At 37.7% G+C, this 21662-nt stretch overlaps 1 protein-coding gene across 1 annotated transcript in view; it reads left to right on the forward strand.

The window, feature by feature from the left end:
• galnt9 (polypeptide N-acetylgalactosaminyltransferase 9) overlaps nt 1-21662 on the forward strand; it is a 50858-nt gene that overhangs the window by 18822 nt on the left and 10374 nt on the right. The window contains exons 4-6 of the mRNA XM_085910689.1: nt 126-300; nt 8514-8711; nt 14374-14491. Of these exons, the coding sequence (XP_085766815.1) occupies nt 126-300; nt 8514-8711; nt 14374-14491 (491 nt within the window). The remainder of the gene's footprint in view (nt 1-125; nt 301-8513; nt 8712-14373; nt 14492-21662) is intronic.

Here is a 21662-nt window from a genome sequence, read left to right on the forward strand (position 1 = left end):
ACTCAAGCTTGCCAATAAAGCTACCTGAGAATGATTATTTTAAATGTTCAACAACCCTATGTTGTAGATTTTTTTTTCTTTCTTACATTTCATTTTAATGAACTGTCTAATCTGCCCTTTTACAGTGGAGCTGAAATTCAACTTGGATCAGTATGTGAACAAACGTTACCCTGGCCTGGTCAAGATAGTGAGGAACAACAAACGGGAGGGTCTGATCCGAGCCAGAATACACGGCTGGAACGCAGCCACGGCTCCTGTTGTTGGCTTCTTTGATGCCCACGTTGAGTTCAACATTGGCTGGTAAGAGGTCATGATCAACACAAGGGGGTCAAAGGTCTGCCTGACTCTATTCTCACTCGTGTACAATGTAGGTTTTCAATTCTCCAGTGAGTTTTGTTTCGAATTGGCTAAACAAGGCACTTTGAATGAAACTCATCATGGAATGGTAAGAACGGAAGATATCAAAATACACTCAGCGGAGTATGGTGATCCCTTTCGATATACTTGGCATATTGTAGATAGACTAAATGGACCTAGAAACCTCTATTTATTGAATGTACAACCTCAATTTAAAACAGGTATTGTAAGTTGATGCCTTCTATTTGTTAGGATGTTCTTTCATTATCTACAATAACCCCAGTGGCCAACCTCTTAAAGCTAGACAGACATAATTTGCCTCTGAATTTACCTCTGGGTTTTTTCCCCCCCATCAAATGACTCGTAAAACATTCACTGCACTTAGTGCATATCATTTTGTATTTTGTAGTTTCACAATATGATTTGTTTAGTGATCCTGGCTTCTTGCCTATGCTAGAACTTTTTTTTTTTGTATAGAAGTGATGTGAAATAATTTCAGTCACAATCTTCATTCACTCTGTCTAGTTCTGAAACATTCTCATGCTCCACAACAACAATGACATTTAAGTAATCAACATCAATTCCTGCTCTTGAGGATGAATATACTTTCAATGCAAGGCCATGCACTTGTGTGAAAGAGCTGTACATGACAATAATTAAGTCAGACTCGAGCCTGGAAAAAGTTCAGTTGCCAAGATGCCAAAATACACCTAGAGTAGAAGAGTGGCACATGAAATTGCAAAACATATATATCACCCAACTTCTAGTCAACAGTCCAGCCAAAACATTAGTATAACATGAATAAATGTAATCAAAAGCCAATGCTGGTAACACTGTTATCGCACACCAATATATTCTTACACAGCAGCTCAGCTTACCTTTTGCATTTGACATAAGTGTGCTCGGGTTGTCAGATCAAAGTGGTTCATTCACTATAGAACTTCGGCTGGCCTGACCGATCATGAGAAACTGGCAGTGTTTCATATCTTAATTAATCCCAGTTTAATGTAACGTCAGATGATGATGTGTACTTTCTTAAACATACAACACATACACATACAACAGATTTCAAATACTGAATGAATCTGTATTAGATTGTCAAGGTAAATTCATATACCTCCGTATACTTGCTATGCTGAAAATAGCAACTCTGGCTGCCTGTTAGGTGGAGTCTGTTTCCACAGACAACAACTGTATTTTTATCCACAGTGGGAACTGAACTCTGACTCCCTTCATTCAGACAATTCTCATTTAATGCACTGTTTAAAGTACTTGTTGCACAGTGACCACGGGTTGTATTAACCACCACCCTCCCTGGGCATTCATATGACAGAAGAGGGCAGAAAGTCTAACAGAGAGCAGCTATGTATTGAAAAGAAGTGTGAAAATAGATTCCCATCTGGATCTCGGCTCCCTCGTCAACTAACTTTTTAAGGGCCATCAGACTCACCCTAGGCAGCAAGTATGCTTCACAAGCCACTGACAGTGATGGCGCTTTTAACACAAGAAACAGGGAAGTCGATGTTGAATTTGACACTGATCACCCTGGGCCCTATTTCTGCGCCCATCTTAAATTCAGTCTTAACTGTGCACATGGGTAGAGTTTTCTTTCTTTTAGTATTTTCGCAAAGGGTGCAAACAGGAAGAGGTACCATGAAGCTCCAGATGAAGTGTTGTTCATTTTAGAGAAGGTTAGGATTGCTTGAATTAAATCAGCAGATCGTGATGAATTTCACACACCTCAGCACATGTATCCATTCTTTGATTTACTAAACTGATGTATGTCAACGCATACTGCGTTGCCAGGTACTCCTATTATTAAGTAATAAGAAGTGCTAAGTCTTTTACTCTTGATGCTGAGCATTATCAACAGAATAAATGTAAGCATTTAGCAAGAAGGACAGTGACTTTCTGACACTCTTTACGTCAAAGTCAGCTTAATTGTCAATTTCGTCACGTTAAGACACACAAAGAGATCGAAATTACGTTTCCCAACGTCCCACGGTGACTAGACACATCTAGTCTATCCTCCTGTGGAAAATAAAATAATATTCTGCTAAAGCAGTGGTCCCCGAGTTGCTTCCTGGTTATAATGGTGGTCCCTTGGAGAAAACCAGTCGAAAAACCTCTGCTTTACGTGATGGAACTGCAGCACTACAGTTTTATAGCTTCAGTACAATTAGAAGCATGTCCATGATGGTCCAGTGCTTAGGATATGGAGCTTTCACTGCCCGTGGCTGGGTTCGATTCCCGGTCAGGGGATCATATCCGGCCGTAGGAGGGCGCATGTCAGTGTCACCCCTCCCAAGCCCGGGTAAATGCAGAGGGTTGCGTCAGGAAGGGCATCCAGCGTAAAAACTGTGCCAAACGCTACTCATGTGAATCATCTGGACAAAAAAAACGGGTGTTTCGCTGTGGCGACCCCTTCGGGGCAAAGCCGAAAGAAGCCACCATTACTACAATTTAAAGCATGGAGGTCATTGAAAGGGTCCAACCAACAAAACATAACATGTAAAATGTGCTTATTTAAATAAAAGCCCGGTTATCTTTATCTGTTCTGCATCTGCTGTTGTTCCTAAAATAGATTTGCCTTTTTTACCACTACGTCGACTTGTAATCTCGTGCTGGGCCCTTGCATAAGTGTCGGTTACAATTTTTTTTCTTTTAAGAAAGTGTATCAAAAGAATCCTGTGGTTTTTTTGTTTTTTGTTTTTTTTTAAAACCAGAAGTAGATGGCTAGTGGTTGAGAGGATTCACCAAAGCTAATGGTTTTTTTTTTCATGAAATAAGCTTGTGCCGCTTTGTGTGTGCATGTAAATATGTGAATTTACATAATCTACTGTCTGTGTGCAAGCACTATTTGCACCTCCTTTATTCCCAAAGATTTGCCCTCTAGCTACACAACCTATTTGTTACAATGGAAGGCGTCAGCTATTTATCATAATATGATTATTCACCATGACACATCCAGTGATTAGTAAGATGGATGCTTCCTCTATGTTATGAGTCTCCATCAATGACCTTGTGCGTGTTGCCTGTGCATAGCGAGCCAACAAAAATGCTGCCAACATGCAGTTAGTGTTTTGATTCATTAGCATGGCATTCCCTGTGGTTTTCTGGATACTTGCAGTAGAAATGCTGCCCATTGACATTTCTGTTTCAGATGACATGACTGTATAGAGTGTATAATATAGTTTGGCACCTGTTTGTTTCCAAGTCCCTTTTACCCTCATGGTCAATGAGAAGTGGAAGTTTTGACCAGGTTGTTATATCTTTCATAAGCACTACATACTTTACAGGGATAATAATTGTTTATATTGCTGTGAATAACGTGCAATCGTTAACTGACATAAAAAAGGAATGTAGCATCATGTACGCTGTGAATTTTGTAGTCCCACTCTGAACACTGGAATACACTGTCATAAACTAACAGAGACTAAATAAAGTAAATTTTACACTGAAACAAATGTGGGGTGGTGTTTAGAGATATGTCTTATATATATTTTTTTAGATTTGTATTTTTATTATTATTATTATTATTATTTTTAGAGTTAAATATACAGAGGGTTGCGAAACAAACCTTTTAGATGGGGAGACTGCCAAATGACCACCTGAGCAGTTCTGCTCTTATTTTGTGTTGGTAAATTGCTGGTGTCGTGCCCCCCAGGCCCAAATGATTCGAGGTCTCTTTTCAGATACACCTGCAATTTACTACTTCACAGTAGGAGTTGCATGGCAGCCACCCTCCAAGCTGAAGGTCATGGGTTTGTTCCTCAAAGCTTCAGTGACTACTTTAAAAATACAAAATAAACAAGCTAATAATGTGTTATTACTTTGTGTTCATGTTGGGACCAAATGGGCATTTAGATTAAAATCTCTACGAAAATGACTGTGTTCTAAAATGATGCTATATTTACATTGTGAGGCGCCGATAACTATTTATGGCACTTTTCACATTTGTTAAATTGAAAGAGATTAAAAAAAATAATTGTTCAAGTAAACACCGACATTTTATCAATCTGGCCCCTTGACACAACTGAGCCACACATACTTCAAACTTCATTTGACAAATAAACCAGATTAATGGCAGAAAACAGGAGTGTGTTGTAATTTGGACCTTGTGTTTGTCGCTCCTGAACCCCATTACTGCAGAAGAGACACACTGAAATTATTTATCATTTATTCAAACCTCTGCACAGGTCAGACATCACGTTATTAATGATTAATCATTAGAAATGTGGCATTTGTTCCCTGCTGGGTGAATGCTGCAAATGCTATTGTGCAGTGACTGTAATATCTTTCTTCTCTTTCTGCACAAAAGACTGGTGCATGTCTCTCTCCACTAGTAAGGCAGTATAGCATTTTATAAAATACAGACCTGCATATTTACTTTGTGAAGATGCAAAAAAAGGCAAAAATGGTGATTCTTGACTACTATATCAGCCGCATCTTCAGCAAATTTAGGAAAAAATGAAATGGAATGTAACACTGCTGAAAGCCTTTCATGTGTCATCAACTCACAATAATGAGAATAATAAACTAGAGCTGCGAGCAGCTATAAAGGGCCTTCGCAAATCGCAACCCGAGCCACTTTGGGGTACTTGCATGTTCGTGGCACATGCATTTGTCTGCTGTATGTACAGTATATTATGTAGATTATTCTTGAATACCAATCAAATAAATTATTTAGGTCATGAGTAAAAGACCCAAATGATGAAATTGGATCTCTTCTTGCAAGGCTGGTTACATGTTCTCATGCATTTAGCCCACGTCAGATTTTCAAAGGTTTCTTGTAGTAGGCACTGAGGGTCCTGTAGATCTCAAGGAATAACTTGAACCACATTAATTTCTGATATTTCCTGATTTCAGAATGAGTCAATATATTGTATTATATGGTTAGCGCATTTGCGTCACTCAAGTAGTTCTGCGTTTGGATGACGGCTGACTCGGCTCCCCCCGAGTGGATCTTGCGTGTTTTCTCTGCACAAATTCATTTATGTGTTCCATTCTAAATGGATATTGATTTAAGACCATATTACTTACACATAGGCATGAATGTGAGTGTGACTGTTTGTCTATTGACCGGTGAGCAGTCCAGAATTTACAAGGCCTCTTGCCCAGTGAGCAAGGATAGGTTTCGAGCTCATCCATGATCCTGATCAGAATAAAGGATGAAAAATATCTGAGAGAATGAATAATATAGGTTTGAAATGAAATGGACAGCCGGGTTTTTACATTAATGTATAGAAAAGGTCGGTGGGCCGTGGATCTTTTCTGACAAGATATTAGAATGGTTATCCTTGTAATTTAATTGTGTCTATTTGCCTTGAAGAGACAGTAGCTAGGTCTAGTACATTAGTGTGATGTGTCGCATGAAATGGAATTGAATGGTTAGAAGAACAACAACCACAGGTGTTGGCGTATTTTCACAATCTCTGGCTCGTCATCACTGAAGGAGATTCACTTTTTGTATTATGGGTCTCTGTGTGATTTTTTTTCCTGATGTGGATGAATAAGCCTCTCATTGTTTAGCAGATGGGACAGTAGATAAAGGGAAGGGAATAACACATGCAGACTCATCTGTTCAAACTGCGCGTCCTCATTTCCAGAGCCTATCTTCCGTTCCATCTTCATGGTGTCTTGTGGTGGGGAAATTGCTTCTTTGCTCAGGGGCTCTTTTAGGTTCACAAGCACACGAGAAAATGAATAGACGTGCACTTCTGAGCCTGTAACAACAAGTCAGTAACGTGATTTAGATTATTTTAAGTCTAAAAGGTTGCTGCATTCTCAAGTTGGCACAGGGCCTCTTTCTGTTTTTGAGAATTGGAAAATGTGTCAACAATAAACACAATTACAACTGTAACTTTGACTACTAGTCATGTATATGTGTGTTGCTGTATTAAATTGTTCAGGTGCAGCAAATGTTGACCAAAATGGTCTTAATCTTTGCTGAATTCCTTGTTCCAGTAAGTTTATCCGTTCCCTCCTACAAAGTTTCAAAGTTTTCAATGATTTTATTTAATCCAGTCAGTTTCCACTTAGTGGAAGGTATTTTTTGATGGAAGAGTATTCCGTTTATTATATGTGGCAATTGTTGGTAAGAAGAAACAAATAACATATTTGTTACCATTTATCTTAACATGTATTCCAAAACCATACATCAATAATTGTTTTTATATATGTTCCCATGGTAGAGAATAATACACACTACACTTCTTGAACCATCTTCTCTGGCTTGAGCTCCACTCCTTACAACTTTTTGTATCTTCACTTCGCTCTCTCCCACGAGCTTTTCCGACTCGGGGAGCAAACAGCTTCGCAAAAACCAGGGAATGGAATGGAGTGGTTGATGAATGATAATAAATGGCCATCATTTGTAGAGGGGGAGTTGAGCCGGTTTCAAAAGCTGTCTGTCTACCGCTCTGTTCCATCGGTACTCTAAGCCTCACCTTTATGTAGCAGTTTTGCTTTGGCAAGACAAATGGGTCCCACTGAAGAGAAGTAGATGAGGCGAGAGAGCACAAGAACCAGAGTGAACTAAGGCAGTGGGCGGAAACATGCAGAGAAACCACAAGTGTGGGAGTATCCTGCAGAGACACATTTATCACGGTATAATTGCAGCCTTCTTTTATAAATTTAGAAGTATATCACATGACAAGCTTGAGTGTATTAAGACTGGCTTTGAAGATATGGCGGATATTGTCGCTGAGCATCAAAGTGTACTAATATACCACGCAGTGATTTCGCTGTTACTCTATAACATAAAGACTAGTGTTTTTCAGCCAAGGCTCAAGCACAAATTTCCCAAAATGATGAGCCCGGAGCCTCATCAAAAAATAATCTGTCAACATTATATGACTGAAATTCTTACTGAAATGTATAAGCGGCTTCATTCATTACCTTCAGTGCTGCAAAATTTGCATCAATGAGGGTAACATCCGCAATATGGATGAACGTCATTATCTCATTCAAAGCTTGGGAAGCGAACAAATTGATTCACTTAAATGTACATCTGCCCACATTTCAGCTTTATTTGTGACTTTCAGGAGTGCTATTTTGCTAATCTTTGTAATTTAGGACTCTGTGTTTAAAATGTCTATTGAAGTTGAAACGTGCCCAAAGTTGACCTGTGAAGAGCCTTCATGTATTTAATCTTTTTTTTTTTTTTTTTTTTAATCTTTTTTCTTCTTTTACAATAATCGTGTTAAGCAGGAGGGGGGGAAAAAAAACTCCCAGAATCGTGTGATGGGGCCATCTCTGGGGAAAAAAAAAGAGCAATTTGTTTTGCTAGAAGCAAACTCAGCTTCTCTTTACTCTTTATATTTTGCTTCAAAAAAACATCCTCTTACCTCTTATGAAGTCTCAAGGTGGAATAATTTGGGCATTTTTTTTCATGGCAAGGCAATTCAAAATCTAGTTTTATTTGTTGACCTGTGAAAAATACATTTTACCAGACATTCGCATTAACAACAGTCAGTGGGAATGAATCTGACAGTTGTTTGGGATGTTAAATAAGACTGTTTTGGCAATGTGTATCATTGCTGTGAACTGAGCTAAATTAATGTCAACAGAGAATGAAAAATGAGATGACATCTGCAAGTGCTTGTGTGTACATGCTCTTAGCATCATTTTGTGGATTCAGCATTACTGCTGATGACTCTTTGATGTAGACCGTAATTTATCACAGATACCAGTTATTTCACTCACAGATGTACAAGAATAAAATGGGCGCACCTCTTCTCACATGAAATTCAGTGTTTGAAATTTCTACATCTTTATCAATAAAAAAATCAAAGAACAAGGAAAATTTGAGTAACATAATGAATACTATTGGCAAAAAAATAATAAAACAACCATCTTATTACTAAAGCTTTTAAAACAAAGGTAAATTATAGCCCAAATGGAAATGTATCGGGGTTTTTTTGTTTGGGAGTGCTGAATAAATCAGAAATGATATGTAGCCTAACTAATCAGAATACACCGCAATCAAGGTCAAATGTTTAGAAAAACGTTCCCATTCTTCTGACGTAAAAAAAGTTCTGTGTTTGAATAATACGTTAACATGAACGAACCTCTAATTCTGAAGCGTCTTGAAAAAAGCGATGTTGATTTAGGAATTAATCTGTGATTCTTTTCTTCCCCTTTTCCTTCCATAGGGCTGAACCTATTCTAACTCGAATGAAAGAGGATCACACTCGGATCATTCTGCCTGCTATAGACAACATCAAATACAACACCTTTGAGGTGCAGCAGTATGCCAATGCCGCTCACGGCTACAACTGGGGGTTGTGGTGTATGTACATCATCCCGCCACAGGAATGGCTGGACAAGGGCGATGAGACAGCCCCCATCAGGTGAGCACGTCAGCAAGTGAACAACATCCATAATAGATGAGGATGTTTGATAAAATATGGATAACTGGAAGTTGTGACTTATTCATACGGGTAGCCATCAAACTTGGGTCCTCTTTTGACTGATGTGCCACCCAAACACACAAATAAATAACCTCATTGAAAGCTGTCACATTACCATGATAAACACATTTAGTTGTAAGGAGAATCTCAAGGCCACGGCAATTCTGCATCATTAATGTGTTTGGGTGACATCCAAGAATCAGCTTGGCTCACATTGCAGTACAATCCTTTAATTGATCATGTGGTCTTTGTAAAAAGAAAAAGACAAAAAAATCATAGAAAAACAGCACCTATGTTATTTTTCAAATTGTAAAACAAGCAAATCTGCAAAAATAGATACTTAAAAAAAAAAAAATCATGATTTCCTGAGAGACACACAGGCATCCAGTACCTCTGTCCTCTGTAAAGGTGGTTGCGTCTTTTTCGTACCAAAGCAAGTCTAGTTTACCATGTTTGGGACCAAGCTGTTGCTCGCTAAGTGTTCTGGCGAACATGTTCATATATTTAGGAATGAAATGCGATGACATACACCATACACATCACCAGAGCTCTCAATCATTGTTCTGGCACAAAAATCAAGAAACACCTGTTTTTATGGTAAGTGCACATGCACTATGACTGTCTGAATCTGCAGCACCACAGTTTGTTTGTTTGTTTGTCTGTTTGTTTGCCTTGGCCTATGCTCCTGCACGTCTTCTGAAAATCAGTAGCTTCTGTTTCTTCTTGCTCGGAAAGAATGTTTGATGATAACCTTCCTTTCAGAAGTCAATATGTGTACTTTTAAAGAACATCTTTTAGATAAAAAATAAGAGCATGTTTTTTCTTCTTTATATTGTGTGAGCAACAATGACGGTTGTAACTAAAATACAAGTGTTGAAACCAAGGATACTGCAAATTAAATGTGAGAAGTTCACTTTTTTTTAAAATTCACTTTTTAAAAAATCATTGTTACCACAATTGTCACGATCAAAGGTAAATGTGACAATCAACCTCAAGGGAGTGTTAAAGAAGAATGAAAGAGGTGGCCTCATCATTTTTAATATACACTACATCCATTATTGTTTAAGGTATTGTGATCTTCACTTAATTCTTATGAAGATATCTAGGTCATTCTTGTGATTTATGGACATGCATCCAACTCCCTTCCATAACAATATGGCATGACTTGGTTTCCATGGCAGCATGACAGAACCATTATCCACATGGAGCCTCAGCAGAGGTGTATGCATCCTCGAACCCAGAGATGCTGGATGTTTTCAATCATTAATAGGCGTGTATACAAATGGAACATGCTGTGTTTCAGATATATACTACCAAGTATCTTGGTCTTGTTATTAAACAGTGACACTGTTAATAATGCAAATACAGTTATTTGCAAGATCTTTCTGCATGAAGCGGATCATCATTCTCTTTATATTATTGCTATTATTTCCATAAATTAACTCTTTAACAGCAATCAGTGTTACTTCAACTGTGTTGAAGTTCATACAATATTAACGTTAATCTTTTTAGGGTAAGCTGTTGAAAAAGCGGTTCCGATGAATTGTACGTTACTAAAGCACTTTTCACTCAGTAAAATATGGCTGAGGAAGAAAATACTGCAGTTGATTAATCAAAGTGTTCAATCTGTAAGATATCACCACAGAAATGCAAAAAAAAGGAAAACATGAGTGAACCTGTTACCTTAAGAAACCTAAGTAATGAAAGAGTCAAACCTAGAGCAGATTACATCAATATATTGAGTAATTTACATTTGTAATGGAAGCTGACAATGAATGACCTCATAAATTAATTCTAAATACGAGCCTCACAAGTGCCCCAAATTTAACAAGAAGCGCTCCTAAATAAACAAATCCTGGAGGTGCCCCAAATGGAAGATGTAATGGCTGTCGTGACAGACATGTTGCATTGCATCACATTACAAAATTCCATACAAAACAAAATCATAGATTCACTTTGAAAACTGTCTAAGGCTCATGCATGATATTCGGACCATAGCTACTGTCCTGCGCATTTATTTTCAGAGAGGCAGAGATAGACTGTTCCAGATAAGACTGACAATCAATCAAACAAAATCACACCCTTGCTTCTTTGTAATTTCAAATTATTAGTGATAAACATGCCTCGCAACTATGTTTCACAACACAAAAATTGCTACTATGGTAAAATAAAATAAAATTAAATAGCAAAATTGTTTATTTTTAGAGATCCTCACCTGGGGAGGCAGAAGCATCTTGTAGGGACAGTTGGCCCACCCTTGGAGACATCTGGGGATGTTATTACAATGTTGTTTTACTTCAATATTTGTACCTGAGTCAAGCTGTGGGCGTGACAAAGGTGGTCCATGTTTCTCAATTGGCAGTTTGCTGCTTGTGGACAGATTTCCCCAAGGGTAAAGCATTTCAGCTCTGTGGCTTTCTATTGGAAATCATTCACCCTCTTATTCTGTAAGGTTTCTTCCCATCAAAAAAAGAAACTGGATGGCCAGTAAAAGCTCATTCTAAATGTCATTTCTGGCTGTTAGTAACACCACAGACAGAAAGTGGTCACACACAGTACAAAAACTGCATGCGTGCACTTATTCTGATGGTTGCGTGTAAGACATTTGGCCACAACCATGACTGGAGCAGACTAGGAGGTCCCAGAGGTTCAGATCTCTCAATTTATTTCCTTCTATTAATCATGGATTAATGTGAGATTTTGAATATTTTTTTCTATATTAATATTTAATTATATATATATTAATATATATTAATTCTATTTCTATATTATTACACAAATGTTCACAATGTGTATGTGTGAACAGCCAGCCAGAAATTTACGTGTAAATGTACGTTAATAAATGCAAATCCACAGTGTTCTAACAAATTGGCTTAAGTGTGTTGTTGTTGGTAACATTTGTTGTTTTTGCTGTGCTAAATTATTTCAGAATATTTTAAAATGCATCATGTTATCATAGGATGGGAGAGGGAGCACGGGAGCGGTTAAAGATTTTTTCATCCGTGCACTGCGTAAATGTTGTTGCACTGTTTGGGCATCAGTTACGGCTGTGTTTGTAATAATAAAATGTGAGACAAACAACTCAAGTCAGATGTCATATTTTTGAGAGACATTGCAGTATTTTCTAAATGTAGATTTTAAGTTCAGTCGGTATACTACTATATGTCAGTTAAAAGCACTTTAATTACAGAAAAATCTCAATAAGAAAAAAAAGTATTAAAATGCCATTATTCATGGTCCAAAGCATCATTTCTTTTAATAAGTATTTCATATGGCCATTTTTCACTGTGCCGGTTCAAATCAGCCTGGTTCCACCCAGTGAGGTTGCTTTTATATTACACTTTTTCAAAGCTATGCGGTTACAATCAAGCCGTTTCTCATAACCTTTTCCAAAATGGTTATGGACCACAGGCCAAGGAGGGCCGTCGTAGTCAACTGACTGGCCAACAGATGTAGCACTTCTTCAAGCGATGGGGCAAGTAAAAAAAAGACATTATATACAGGACATATATTGCGGTTTACAACAATAATAAATCAGATTTATAGTTTCATAAGTACCAGTGAATGAAAGTGAAGCTTATGGTAAAGGTTTGTGTGAGACCTACATATGTTGCCGGGTCCATTCAAGTGAATAAGAGCGGGCCCCATCTATCAATAAATCCACTTCTTTCTTGAGGGGGCCTGCACAGTGCATAATGTCAGTTAAGGATCACACGCCGTGGTTTTCAATAAAACCAAAAATGGGAATATATTGAAACATGGAATTTGCTCTTGTTTATTTGAAAGGGCCCATAGAGCACAAGGTATTGCTGTGTTGTTCTTTGAAACCACTAATTCCCGCTTTCTCGTATCGTTACACCCAATTTATGTAACTATACCAGAGTAGCAAGTGTTTTTACCTTGGTGTCCAACTCTGTTGTTCGTCAGCTCTCCAGGTTTCACTGCAATATTGACTGTGGTTATAAATATTTGGGTTAATATCGTAAGTGACGACTGAGCTGAGGTTAGACTAGCTACAATAGTGAATCTGTTATCCATCATAACAGGCTCTTTGGTATCAGGAGGTCATGTAGGGGTAATGGGTAAAACATGTGGCTAGTTAGTTGGCTGCAACCTACATATGCTATCAAGGTTGCATATGTGAGGTCCCCATCACATCAAATTATTCTTGTCTAGCTGACACACGCATCCCTTTAACAAGCACAGCCCCTCCAAGAGCTGTCGTCGAATCCATACTCACTCTATCCAGCTGAAGAGAACTGTGGCAGCGACAGACAGCCAATGAGATGAGCTGTGCTGTGACTATCATTTGTATAAATTAAATAATTTTAAAAAGTATAAAATGAATAATTGAATAAACTAAACATAAATTACAGTTTAAGATCAGGTTGTTATTGGATGGACCAATAATTTGATGGTTTATATGGGCATTTCAAACTGCAGCCAACTGTTGAACAAATAAAAGTAAAAGAATAAGTAAACAACTAAAAGACATATTTTTAGCTATTTGAGTACATTTGTGCTACAAACAGTTAATGAGTGGCTGTGTGTCAGAACTGGATTCAGATGCAGCACAGGAAGGTTTGAAGGGACCCTCTCTTAACTCTTTTCCATGTTTAGAGAGGTGGATTATTGATCATATTTAAAGTCTTGCACTGTCTTGCATTGAGCAAAAATGCCACATCATAGTCCTCTAAATGTGTGCATGTCTGTGCGTGCATGCGTGTGTGCACTTAGAATACGATTAACTTACTCAGGCCATCTTTCCATCTTTCCTCTTTGGAGAAAAAAAAATCATAACTGTTGAGTACCTTGTATGAAAAGAGTGTTTTTTATGAGTCCTTGTCCCAAAGCACTTAAGATGGGAGCTGGCAGATAATAGTGGTATAAAATTCGCCTAGGGACTGTTGCTGAGTGGGTTACCCCACTTTTGTGAAGAATACTCGCCAACATTTGCTATACATGCTGAACATGGTTGGTCAGGTTGTGCTACGTTTAAAACTATAAATATATAATACCCTTTACAGTGTTTCATAGTTGCATATTGATATTTTTTTTTTTACTTAATTTGAGAAATAGATAACAATCTGTGTTGTGACGTACACGAATATCATTTCGTAATAATAACTTACAGTATAATGGCATTATTGAAGGTAATTTAAGCGCATTTGTTATTTTGGAATTGTGTGAAAAACTGGTAGCCCAATCTCATTGATCAGTACTCAAGAAGTAGCTCTCATATTCAAAAGGTTGGTAACCCCTGTTCAATCTTACTTCAAGTTGTGTAACTTCACAGTTGCTTGTTTTACCCTCTAGTCAGCTCTCTTTTTAACTGAAACTGATTGTGCACATTTAGTGCTATTTATTGATTGAATAATGTATTGCAAAGGATGCATCTGGGTAAGAAAACACACCTATTAGTCAAATGCCGTAATTGCTAAATGAATGATTCAAATAAAATGGTCATCTATTTTATAGAGGACTGTAAAAGCCAAAAAAAAAATCAACATCACTGTTCCAGTTCTTTTGAAGGGAAGTGCATTGGAAAGTAGGACACCCTGTCTGATCATTTTAGTATAATTATATTGTCTCTGTGTTTCAGAACCCCAGCAATGATTGGCTGCTCTTTTGTGGTAAATCGTGAATACTTTGGAGAGATCGGACTGCTTGATCCTGGCATGGAGGTCTATGGAGGAGAAAATATCGAGCTTGGCATGAGGGTAATGTCCGATTTGCACCAAAACTGACTGTTAATTAATTCAATTGTGGAGGAGGTTTTGAAGAAAAAGAGAACAATCTCTACATTTGAAATGAATACAAAGTCTCAAACAAAAAGATAGATTGCGAGATAATGATTGTTTCATTTTGAGTAAAAGTGGAGAGTGAGGGCAGATCTGCAAAGCTGGAATGTGCACATTGAATTTGAATCCTTTTCATATATGTGGATATATGCATATGTTCGATTGTTCACAAGCAATGATCGAGCACGGTTAGCCACTTTGTGTACAAATGTTTGAGCAAATAGTCCAACCATTTAAGAACAACATTTCTTAGTTTATAATTGCACCAATGCTTAAAGGTTTTGTAGCAACAAATGTTGCCATCCAAGCAATGCCTTTTTCAGGGACATCAAGCAGGAATTGAAAAGAGCTTCAGCAATTAGCGTCCTAATTTCCCAAACACTCCAGTGAAGAGGAAACGTGCTCCTGGGATGTGCTGCAGGCATTAAATTCAAAATTTGGGAATATTTGCAAAAAGCATGTGTTTTCTTTGTTGTGTATTCAATTGAAAATCACTTGAAAATAATTTTAAAATAATTCTATTCTGTTTTAAATGTTTTACCCAATGTCCTAATTGGATTGAAATTGGGGTTGTTACAAGAATATCAACACATCAAATCAGAAAAGCACCTCTGCGGTGTAAAGACAAGTGACCAGATAAACTTCAACAGAAATTTAGCAACATATGGTTACAACTTTATCTGTTTTCTCAGTTTTTTTCATGATTACAACAGTAATCATCATCATATAAAATTATTGTAATAGATCAGAAACTGTAACAAGGACGGTGAACAAACTTAAATACACATAAAAAAAAGAATATATGAGACAGATTTTGACATGCCGGAATCAAAGACAAACATGTTTCTTTTAATCCTTGACTACAAATCTAATATTTTACATTGTATATTTATATAATTAATTATGGCTATCAAATCTACATATATTTATCTCAACTTTCTGAAGCAATTTCCCAGGCTTCTCAGCTGTGGGCTACGGCATAAAATAGAAAAACCCAAAGGCATCAACAGAGACCATGATTAAAATATGTAGAGTTAAAATTTCTGAACTTGAAGTGCACATGGGAAATACATTTTATGCAAATTTACAGCCACCCCAAAGGCTCTTTTGCTGCTGCTTGGAGTTGAATTTAAGGACTTGAAGAATTCTTTTGCTGGTTTGATGATTAAAATCATACAAATTCTCTCAAGCCAAGTGGAACCACTATGGTTCTTAATGCTCACCTAAGCGTGTCATATGGAAGAGATAATACTCTTACCTTTTACATCCCTTGCATCCAGATCTTAAGGTGTCATCCACATGTCCTCTTCTGCACCAGTCGTCTTTGAGGAAAAAAAAAAAGAGAGCTGGTGTATGCTTTGCTGATTAGTCCTCTCTTTAGTCAGCTTCAGTGAACCCAGTGATGTTTATGGTGGCTGATTACCATTACAGAGCTCATCACTATTCCAAATGGAGTGGAAGTTCCTTTACATCAATACCATCAACAACCGACAGCATAATCTACCAGCTTCACATGTTTAATTGGTAGTGTGCTATTATCACAGTTATAACTCAATGTGATGCATTATTTGCTAACCACCAGCGACCCTTACAGTGACCATATTTCTCATTCAGTCGAGACACTTTTATGTACCTGACAAGCTATGCATATAAATTAGAAGGGCGATCAATTCAGCTACACCTGCTAAATTAAGTTAGACTAATCTTATTGAACGGTCTGATATGCTACTGTTTTTTTTTTTTCCTCAAACTCAAACAACTATGAATTTGCACATTTGTTGGCCACTTTTGATTGGTGTAGCCAACCAAATGCAATTACCTTTTCCTCTTGTGTGTCCTGTGAGAAAATGAAACATCCACTCCTGAAATTATGCATGAACTTTATATAGGCACATGTGCACGCTTGAATACCGCTACAGGCAACCATTTGATTCAGCCGTTCATATGGCAGCTCATAGGATAAACATGGCTTTGCCTCGAGAACCAGAATGTCATTGCGGTGACAACTGAGAAGAGGTGCCATTTGTGGTAGGTTTGATTGACAACAACAAGTTAAGCAATTAGCCAGAGTAGCTCACAATAACCAAGTCTGCACAAACACTGTGATGACAGTGGGGGGGATGATGAAAGACAGGGTCTATACATCAATGTTACAAGGTATTCGTAATTCATTGTGAGATGCAGCTTTGCTGCTTGTTCTTTAAAAACAAAAGGATAAGAGAGACAGCACTGTGCTCTTTGTGAGTAGATGCATGGAGGGAGGGAGGGAGGGAGGGAGGGAGGGAGGGAGGGAGGGAGGGATGGACATACATGCATACATATACGGGCATTGGCTAGATAGATAATTTGTGTTGTAAGATGTATTTGTTAAAGAACAATATAAGGTTTGAATAATGAAATTCAATATTTTAGTCGTGCTCAGTCACAACTGCTGACTATATACAGTAGCTCTGGCCTTGAACTCGTACTATTTGTAGCTTCCTGCAGCACGAGCAGCGACCTTGTGAAGGACAAGAGTGTCGCCCTGAGGTGGCAATAAACCCCGGCCATCTGTGGACACCACCCACTCTGGCAGCTTCTAAATCACCAGCATGCCTGAGCACATCAAGAAGCAAATGATAGCGGGCACTGACCATATGCGAGTCACTTCCACCAAGGGGCAAATTAAAAAAAGATGATAACAAATCTTTGACTGTGAACAAATTTGTCAATTACCTTTCATCAAGAAGCAAGCAAGACTGAGACAAACAATTGGATCCATGCCATACATTTGTCCTGTATGAGCATGCTGAGTACATTTGACCTTTTTAAACAATACCGTCCCCCCGATTGTCAAGTCTCTTATTGAGTATGGTCTCAAGACATTGAAAATGAAAGACCAGTTAATGGTTTTATTATTTCAAGCTCTATGTGGACAGAGGCCTTAATTATGTCCAGTTGGGGTCTCAGATCGTCTTTCAAGTATCTTATTTATGATCCTCGATTGATTGTTTTTCTCACCATGCAGTTTGAGCAGCAACATTGGTTGAAGCATCTGCCCTCCACTGATGTGGGGGCGGTAGCATTAGATATTGATCCAGCCTTTGTCTTTTTCAAATCCTGCATTATTTAGAGGCCAGATCAATCTTCTCAAACTTAATGGACTCAGTTATAGTTACACCAATGTTCGTTATTGTATGTTTGAGCTCACATTTTTATCAGAAAGGTAATGCCAGTAATAAAGCTGTAAAAGCTGCCCATGCTAGAATCACTTGATAGTGTTTCTTCAGTATTTAATGACCAGCTTAATTCCAACAATCATCGGGCACCTAATTAGATAGACAGACATAATATAATTGTTGTATGAAGAACGTAACAAAAAGTGGTGCAGAGATTATTAAAAAGGCAGTCAGTTCAACAATATTAAATTTGAATTTTGGAATTTGTCTGTCCTACCGAACTGCTCTATTTGTATATAGCGCAATTTTTGTACAGCGATATGTTTCTGGATTATTTTATGTAAGGTGTTGGTTGTGTAATGGTACATAAAATTGACTCGTGCGGATAGTGAAGGTTACCCAACCGCTGCTGATGCCAAGCCTGAATTCAAAAACAAACAATGAAAGGGGCTAGCTGAGCAGCTGCAAAGTTGTTGGGTATAACTACATGAAGGTGGAAAATCTATCCTCTGTGAATGGCTCAGAATGCATTTTGGCCTGCTTTAATTTCTGCCAACGACCTGCTGAATTACAAAAGAGCAAACACAATGAAGATACGGTGGCCACAAGATCCCTAAATATTGGATATCCCAACATTCTGTTTTTTCTTATGATTTTCAATAAATTAAGGAGAACAGACACCCAATCAGACAAAAGCTTATTTATATAATGAATATTTTTTTAACATTAATGAAGAAATGGACATTTTAAAATAACAAAACAAATTCTCTTCAAACTTGATAAAAAGTTATCAAATATTAAAAAATAAATTCCCAACTTGAATGTAAAAAGTTCAGTGTAAATATTCACAAATTATTTTATTGTAAAATACAGTGTTGAAAATACGTACATATGTAAACCTGGTGGATTAAAGGAGTTGATATCCTGGAGGGAATGATGAAAGTTATAACACTCTCCTTTGACTGTTCCCATCTCAAAGTCTAAAGTCGTTGTATCATTTGGTCTTAATAACCCAAATATTTTCTTTTCCATGGACCACTAAAACTGGAACTGGAAAATTTGCTTGCGGATCCAGTCTCTGGATAGTCAGGACTTACATCTTGAATGATCTTTTATTCATCTAGTATCTCTTAGTTACACTTTAAGAGCACTGACGATGCATTTGACATGGTTTGAGAGAAATATTTTGATGTTCCCATACATCACTGTCACTGATAAAGCTCCCAGGTCAGCAGTAATTAGAGAGACCTTGTCAGCTTGCTTTTTAGTAATATAATATTCATTATAACCCTGCCAAGATACCCCTACTTAAATGTGCTGTGCAAGTAGACGTCCTCTCTGCAGGCATTATCATCATCATCAATAGAGTCACTTTTAGGAAGCTCAGCTATAGCAGTCCACCCCATACTGTCTCTTATTACTCAATGTACTCCCTCCAAGCGTCGCTTAATTAGATCGTATAATTACCACTGTCAGATGTCTTTGACTGTGGCTGAAAATGTACAATGACCTCAGCAGGCAGAGGGTATGTGAAGGGTACTTGTAGACACTGATTTTGCTCCTGCAGCAAATTAACAATCATATAAAAGACAAGGGCAGCAACTGAATGCAATTACGATCTTCCAGCAAGTACAGGACCTCTCTGAAAAGATTTAGCATATTAACCATCAACGTGCCTCGTCGATGATCTGGATTAGAAATGAGCTGCTGTATTTCTTAAGGCAATATAAGTATATCAGAAGCAAAAAGGATTGATCATACCAAGGGGGTTATTTATTATTGCAATCTACGAATATTTAAATCCACAAGTATGTGTGGGTAGACTGTACTGGACACAATTCAGCCAAAAGATATGCCAGGAAATGAAGAGACTAGATTGTTGGCAATACATTCAAACACTTTTACACATATTAGAAGTTCGGTTGTAATTGTGGGTCAGTGCTGCCCTCCTATTTCCTGTCCTGCGGATGGACCTGGTGGAAATGTGTTTACTGCTTTTAATGGCGTTTCTACTTTTTATAGCTTGTGCATTCTGTAGCCCCAAGGAGCTGATCACTCAAACAGCCTCGATTCAATCAACCAACCAACCACAAGTGCAGTGACGATTAAATTAAATCAGCAATTACATTACACTACATAAAAATCCCATGTGTTAGGCGCTTAGTTTTAATGACACAGTCTGGGATTTTATGAGAGGTCAAAACAGAATGGACTTCAAAGATGCAGTCCAAAGGACAACCTGTGTGTGGGATGTCAGAAGAGACGGGAAAATGTTTTTTTTTCATCTTTCTAAAATTCAGAACAATTTAAGGTTTCACACATCCCTTGCAGAGGACTTTTCCTGTTTTCACCTCCTCTGGATTTTCAGTAATTTGTCAAAAAAAAGAAGCTCTAAAAAAGGAGAGATTTTTTTTTTTCTACCACCCGCGGCATTTTGTGTAGTTCTGTGCAGAATAATTATAAATCCTGCAAATATTGCAGTATCACATATATCATATACAGACAGTTAGCTCTTTTTGGTTTTGTTGGAAGCAGAAATTCCCAAATATTGTCACTTCTGTAGTGTGAAACCTGCTTCATTTAACAATTTCTAGGCCACTCTAACTGTCTGGGACTGAGATAATGTAGGTAGTCACTTAGTAAGTGTCGCTAATGAGCAGTGTTGAGATGTATACAACCAATAGTTCGAGGTAGCCACCTGTTTTTAGAAGGTCTTAGAAGGTCATTTCAACATTGATCATCTTCTTTTATCATGTTTAACAGGTTTACTTTGGATGAATAAATTAAAATTAAGTGTACCTTGTCCCATTGAGCCATTTGAGGTGCTGTCATGATGGCAATATTCTTCAATGCAGAACATCATTTGTTATGCTCACTAAACACATCTCGTTCCAGTGTGATTTGCACACAAAACTATACCTGAAATCAAAACGTGAAGAACAATGTTTACTCATCATTTTCGTAACCAGAACAGATTTTGGAGGAAAATTTAAACCAAACATTTGAAACGTGTTTGGCGGACCTGTTGAGCATATCAGTAAATAAATAACGAGTTAAACGTCTCGCAACCATTTTAATATGAGTTCTTTTCACTTTTGAAAGATGACTTTATTACCTTCCGGCTCTGGTGGCAAGCAAATAATATATTATACATCAGGGCACTGTGTTAACACAATTATTGTTGTATCATGGAATGATATGCAACATTTGGTTCATTTAATAGCCCTTCAGATAAAATGATATGCCACTTTGACTTTCAGGGTTTTATTACCGCTCCTCACCAGAACCAGAAGCAAACCATCGCACATTTCAATGTGACATATTTTCTCTTTGGCCCTAACAATCACCTCTTCTAGAGTATAAAACATCAAAATAAAAAGCTGACCAAAGGTAATGAATTCACTAACTTGGCTGCCAACTAGACCAGGATGTGCTCACTTCTTGCCCAAAAAAAATCTGTGATAGGATCCCACTCATCCATGACCCTAATGAGACCGGACGATGGGATTTATGGCAGAGGTTTACAGGTCATGTTAATGTGGTTAATTTGTGCACAAATCTATCACGCGTGTTCAAAAGAAATGAAATACTATTTTCTATTCCCTGTAGTCACATACAGAAATCATTTTAAATCCTGTAATCAGTATTGACACAATCCAACCACATTTCGTAAAGAGTCATTCAGAGCAAAGGAAATCACGAGTTGTTTCACAAGGCTGTTTAGCTGTTATTTTTATGATTTCTGGAAATGCACAATAGAAATATTGGTTTCTTTTTCCTGATGGTAGGTAAAATGCTTAAAACCACAATCACACTTTTCAATCATTAACAGTGTGTGTTTGCGCTGCGTATGCGCAAACACACACCACTACACACACACATGCGCACGCGCACATCTGCAGTAGGTACTGAGACAAGCCTAGTAACACTAC

Source organism: Syngnathus leptorhynchus, chromosome 4 (genome assembly GCF_054491065.1).
Source record: "Syngnathus leptorhynchus isolate UIUO chromosome 4, UIUO_Slep, whole genome shotgun sequence".
Classification (NCBI taxonomy): domain Eukaryota; kingdom Metazoa; phylum Chordata; class Actinopteri; order Syngnathiformes; family Syngnathidae; genus Syngnathus; species Syngnathus leptorhynchus.